Source organism: Gossypium arboreum, chromosome 1 (genome assembly GCF_025698485.1).
Source record: "Gossypium arboreum isolate Shixiya-1 chromosome 1, ASM2569848v2, whole genome shotgun sequence".
Classification (NCBI taxonomy): Eukaryota; Viridiplantae; Streptophyta; class Magnoliopsida; order Malvales; family Malvaceae; genus Gossypium; species Gossypium arboreum.
In genome coordinates this window covers 18,033,019-18,039,814 of record NC_069070.1, presented here as the reverse complement: position 1 = coordinate 18,039,814, position 6,796 = coordinate 18,033,019, and the positions used below count along the sequence as shown (strand labels likewise).

The 6,796-nt window shown below is 27.9% G+C and overlaps 1 protein-coding gene across 1 annotated transcript; it reads left to right on the top strand.

The window, feature by feature from the left end:
* Window positions 1–5,182: 5,182 nt before the first annotated feature.
* Window positions 5,183–5,892, top strand: LOC128294115 (uncharacterized). The gene is made up of 3 exons (XM_053030067.1): window positions 5,183–5,323; window positions 5,414–5,472; window positions 5,561–5,892. The coding sequence occupies exons 1-3, from the start codon at window positions 5,242–5,244 to the stop codon at window positions 5,669–5,671; spliced, it is 252 nt and encodes an 83-aa protein (XP_052886027.1). The 5' UTR covers window positions 5,183–5,241; the 3' UTR covers window positions 5,672–5,892.
* Window positions 5,893–6,796: the final 904 nt, after the last annotated feature.

Sequence of the window (6,796 nt, the reverse complement as noted above, 5' to 3'; positions counted from 1 at the left end):
TGTATCAAATGAATCAAAATATTACATCCAATAAGTTAGGACACAATATTTTTAAAATATTTGACACTAAGTTAGCCTTTATATCTCGAAACAACAAAACGCCATATCCAGTAAGTTAGGACACAACGCCTTGAAATTTCGAGACAGTTGCTTACACTTTAAAAAAACCTTAAAAACTTAGAAGAGTGCTTAACTATTCAAACTCAATGAGAAAAGTTGCAACCCAATAAGTTAGGGCACTACTTTTCTCGAAATTTCCAAACACCAAGCATTGCCTTTATTTTTTTTTTTTTGAAAACTTTAGAGTCTCATTTTTAAGATCGATGCATGAAGGAGCATATTAACATAACATATGAGATAACATGTTATAGTAAAAGCACAATAGCATGAATATCATACATTAACTAACATATACATATAAGAAACATGGCAAATTTTAAATAAGTAAAATATACATAAAACACGATATATATTTAAGAAGAATAGGTAAAACACATAAACATGTAATTCATCATATATTTAAACATATTGATAATAAAAATAATGCATAATATACAATTTGACACATATATATAAAAAATACAAGAAAAATAATAATAAGTCAAGCACTCAACATTTAATTATGAGACCAACATCTAATATATTGACATAATATAATATATATATTAAAATATAAAATAAAGTGAGTAATTATTGATAAAAATACCTAAAATATAAATTAAAAATATTTAAAATGAGTATATATAATAATATAATATGAATAAAATATAAGGAAATATAATATAAAATAATAAGAATATAATAAGTATTTTGCATATAAAAATATGGTAAAATGATTAGTATAAAAACAAAATAAATAATATATAATAAAAATATATATAAGAAAGATAGATATTATAAGGAATATTGAATAATAAAAATATAGTATGTAATAAAAATTCATAAATAATTATAATGAAATATAATATGGTATACGTATAATAATAATAATAAAGTAACAAATATTTTACATATAGAAACATAGTATATAAAAATATAACATATAATAGAATTTAAAAATATATAAAATGTATTGCCTATATTATAGGTAAAATATAAAACAATAAATAGGATATGTGTAATTTTCATAAGAATATTATAAAATAAATAATATACATATATAAAATATATAAATAAAGAAAAGGTGTAATATATAAATGGAACATGAATACTATTATAAATAAGGATAATATATACTATTATTTATTAATATTTTTAAAAATTTATTTGCCATTTATAAATTTAGTAAATAATAATACAATTTTATAAAAATATATAAAGAAATATATAAAATAAAATATACAATATAATATAATTTATAGATAAAATATATGATAATTAAAATAATGGATAGTAATAATAATACATAACTAATATTTATAAAAATATATAAAGTATTTAAAGTAAATTAAAATATAAAAGGATTAAAATTGAATTTAATTAGAAAATCTAAGGTTAATTTGCAAAATAATAAAAATTCGGGCCACGATTTGAAATGCGTTAAATTTAGAGGATTCACTGGGCAATTTGCCCTAATCTTAAACGACACCGTTTTCTGAATTCTGTTTTAAAATCACCGAGAGGACTAAATTGAAACAAAATTAAATCATTAGGGCTAAATTAGAAATAAATAAAAATGGAATTATAAATATTAAAAATGCAAGAGGACCAGTTGAGTAATTAACCCAATCCTCAAAAACACGCAGATCCTCCTCAGGTAATCGGGTCAACGCGCGAATCCTTAGTCTAAAAACGATGCCGTTTTAAGCTTATTAGATTAAGCAGAAACGATGTCGTTTCGTCAACACTATATAAGGCCGATTTCTTTTATTTGAAATTCATTTTAACCCGTTTATAAAAAAAAACGAGAGAAATCTCTCAAATCCCTCCGGCTCTCCGAGCTTCGGCCTTTGGTCGGTGGTCCTCCGATCATCGGACCACCATGTTCCCTTCCACGCGCCGTCACCGATCCCACCGTGTACGGCAGTCGGGACCTGAAAGATTCGCTTTTTCTTGCAAAACAAAAGGTATTTTCTGTTTTCTATTTCCTTTCTGAGTTTTTTTTTAAAAAAGATTTTATATATTTGCATGCAAGAGAAACAAATCAATAAAAACAAAATAAAAGAGACAATTTAGTTACCCTTCCAAAGATTTGCTTTATTTCTCTGTCTTTTGAACAGATACAAATTTTGTGGTATTTTCTGTATATTTGTGCCTATATATGCTTCTGTTTCTCTCTGTGTATGTATTTTGATTTTTCTATGCTTCTCTGTATATCTATCAGCTTAAGTGTTCTTACAGATTTAAGAAAAGGCTTTATAGCCTTAATCTACTGGCTATTTTGGAAAGAAATCAAAAGATTTCTTTCCAAACCCTGTTCTAGTCTATTTGTTGTAGTTTTGCTTTGATTTCTTTTCTTTTCCTGCAGGTGACTGCGAGGATCTCGGTGGCGAGACAAGGCTGAGGTGTAGAGCGCTGATGGAGCCTTGACGTGAGGCCAATAGACGCTCCCCGAAAGTTCTGGAGTTTCGTGAAACGAAAGGGCGCTGATTGGGCATGACGTTTGAGGCACCTGAAGCTTCCAGAATCCTTTGCGGCGCGAGGAGAAAGAGAGCTAGGGTTTCTAACCCTATCTGAAAGTCATTTGGGCCCCTGCTATTTGGGCCTTCGGGTTTATTGGTATTAGGTGGGTCTGTTTGGGTCTGTTGTAATGGGTCCGGTTTAAGTTGGGCTACGGGTGTATTTGGGTACACGGGTAGTGGGATTTAGTTTTGAAGGTTTTAAATATTGGGCCAACAGTGTTTGGGCTCTTGTAAGCTAGACCTGTTTTAAACAAACATTTATTTATATATTTTAAAAGCCCAGGCAAATTTGGGCTATTACAATGACTAGATATCTATTGTTATACTCTTTATTGAATACTTATTTAGAAGCTACTTATGTGAAATTAGATATTCACATTGATTATAATTTAACAAGTCACTTTATGCTTATTAATAGCCTGATTTATTTAGGTTATTGTAGATAAGAAAAAAAGAGAATTTTACTTGTATATTGAAGAACTAAGTTGTAGTGCAAATTTGTGTAAGTAACTTTTTTTTTCTTTTTTTTTTTTTGCTAATTCAAAAATTTTAATAAGAACAAAAAATGTTACAAAATCTTTTTGCTAGTGAGACAATGAGTAAGAAAATTCATCACCAAAGCTCCAAAATTTCTGAAGAAAAAGCTCTAAAAAGAACTCCTCACTCCTAAGAACCAAAATAACAGACATTTGACACCACCATACTAGACACTTAGAAAGCCAATTAAACACCAAAATGATCACACAAAGATCCTATCAAACCCCATAACACTATACGCCTCACAGAGCAAATTAAAAATAAAAAGACAATAGCAATACATAGAGAAGGTCAACAAGTGAAATAAAAGCCACCCACCACCCACCAGGCAACATTGCCTTGCAAAGGATACTCAAACATCAACATTTGAATTATAAGCTTGTAGAAAATCCATAAATGCATCAATGTTCTCAAGCCTGTGATGAAAAAACTAATGCCCTTGGGCAATCAATTTACATCTAAATTTTTAGGAAAAAATTTAGAGGGAAAGCGAACTAATTTAAAGTATAGAAATAAAATTACAACTTGATAAATGAGTTAGACTTATATTATAACTTACCCTTATTACTTTTATAGAAGATATTATTTAAATAAGACTCCATAAACATAGCAAATTTTCAATTCGCATAAAAAACTTCTGATGTTAACTCTTATTTTATAACTAGTAATTTCGTCCCAACTGTAACAAAACGCATAGATGACAGGTAAAATACAATATATATATATATATTATCAAATCTACCTTAAAGTGGTGTCACACTATCTAATCAAAATTTGGTCAATTTCCACTCACACAACGTGCTCCATCTTTTCTCAACCCCCTCCACTTAGCTTCGGTGTATACAGTACTTTTCTTTTTCTTTTCTTTTTTTTTTTTTTTGTCTTTTTAAGGAAAAAAAAAAAGAGAATTAGGGTTGACAAAATAACTTCTTATCGTGTTTTGATTAGATTTGATTTTATAACATTTTTTTTCAAAATTGAGTTAGAATAGCTTTTATTAAAACTTTAATGCTTTAAAATGAAGGTATAAAAATTAAATCAAAAGTAAAATGATAAAATAATTTATTTCCATCTTAATTTATGATTGATTTTGAATTAATACTCAGATCATCTTTACCTTTTTAAGGGTGAACAAAACTCGATTAAATTCGAAAAAATTTAAAAAAATTTAAATTTCGAGTTAATCAAATCAAGTTATATGAATTATTTGAGTCAATTTAAATAAGTAATTCGAGTTTGAGTTCAAAACAAATTGAATTTTACAATTTGAATAATAGATTAGTATAAATGCCCTTTTGTCACTGTCAAGTTTGAAAATGACTAAATTGATCTCACTTAATAAAAATTAAAAAAATCAAAATATTTTTAAAATTCAAAATATGTATAAAATTCCAATTTTATATTTTTTAAAAATTATAAATATTTCAAAAAATCTAAAATATATATAAAGAAAATTTAAAATTTAAAAAATTAGAATAATATTTGTGGGGACCTAAATAAGTTAATTAATGATTCAAGTTTATATACTAAAGTATTTATTATTATTATTATTATTTTGCTTTAAAAAGTTATCAAATACATATGGTTTCAAATTTATGTGCTCCAACATGAAATTAATTATCTTTGTAACAAGATTTAATTTGACATGTTTAATTTTTAATTTAACTCGAACATTTCACTAGATTAAAAAATTAAATTTAAATTAGGATAATAAAATATAACTCATCAATTCGATTAACTCAAAATTTTTTATGATCAAACGCTTACCCTAACCCTTTCCCTACCCCCTCCATAACTTTTACCTTTTGTTGTCAATTTTTTGACTTTGGAGTATGGTTGCTGCCCATCCATCATAAAGCATAAACGTCGAAAAAAAGTCTATGATTTAACTTATTTTCAGCTCTTGTCAACTTTTTCGATTATATTACTGTGATCAATTTTGATAAACTATAAATTATAAAAGGAAAAAAAGTTAAAATCTCAAAAAAAAAATAATCATAACATTACTTTATAATAGCTATTTAAACCCTCGTACTAGCTTTGTAAATCTATATTTGCCAATAAGGAACCTTGCAAGTCAGAAATGGATAGCACTCTCTTTCGCCTACTCGTTGTTCTATTGGGGTTATCTCATATTATATTCTCGAATGCCGTCCCAGTTACAAGTAAATATTCCCCAAATTCCATTACTTCAATCATCTTTTTTACCTTCCTATACCATATTTTCATTGTTTTTTTTTTTTTTTCCTTGCCAGGAACTGGAACCCTAATGCATGGATCTCAAGTTCATCAATTTCAGGAGAATACTCACCTGGTAATCCTACAAGTACACAGTTGAAATTTAACGTATATATATATATATATACATATTTCTTGTTATGCTAAAAGAACTCTTCTTACAGATAACTGTGGAGAAGAGTTCTGATGGTGAAATCATCAAGGGAAGGATGTTTGCGGAGCTGAATGATTATCCAGGGTCAGGAGCAAATAACCGCCACACCCCGAGGCCGTAACTCGGCGGATGTATCGATCGTTAGGGTTCTTTGTAGTATGTTATAGAGATGTAAAGTTAATTTGCATTGAAAGGGAGAGAGGTTCTGAGGACTAATTTTAGCAGACTCTAGGATTATCAATGTTAGAAAGTTTAATCCAATTGATATATATATGTAGGTACATATGTATCTCCTTATCTTGTTTTAATCCAATTGATAATCTACTTATATATCTTGTTAAACCAGCTTTTGGTCGCATCGTATTTATCATATTTCTAACGTTAGCTGCTCACAAAGTCTAATTCGCCGCAAAATAATTAATATTTTATAATGTTTAAATCTCTGGTTCATACGCCGGTTGAAACACCTTCATTGTATGTTCTTCATGCTTAATGAAGTGGAAGCTGTCGTGGTTTCAATAAAAGAAACTGTAAAAGTATCATGGAGATTCTTATACCAAAGTCAGATTGCTCCTTATATCAAAAAATAAACTAGTCTTTTTGATAAAAAATTCATCCATTTTTAAGATTAACTTATATGTAAACATGATGTTCACATGGTATACCAAGTGTAATTGTCTGGTTATTTCGTCATCCAGACTAATTTTTAATAGTAGAAATGAATAAAAATTTTAACATAAATGTCCAATTTGCTTTTTGATCAAAAGTATAAGGACAATTTGCTTATCCTTTGAGTAAAGAGAATAAAATGTAATCTAACTCTTAATATATGGACCTCCACAATACTTTTATCTAAAAAACAAATTTGAATGTCTTTAATTTAGGGACTGTTTTACAAGCAAGCCATTTCATTTGTGTGGTGTTGCTTAGGAAACCCTACTGAGTTCTTGGCAGCTTTGCACTAGGCTTTAGCAGTATCTCTGAGCTTTCATGCTCCAATAAGCAAATATGCACACTTCAAAATCAATAACAAATTTTGCAGTACAGGGGAGAAGTCTAATGCAATGTTGGTTGGATTTCTTTTTAAGTATTTTTCCACACTCCTTTAAACATATAAAAAAAGAATTTAGAAAAATTTAAGTATACTTATATTAGATATACACTTATATCGAATATTCATTCAAACTCAAGTAACATTAATGAAATAACAAATAATTCTCATCTTTTATTCCAGAGGATTTACTAA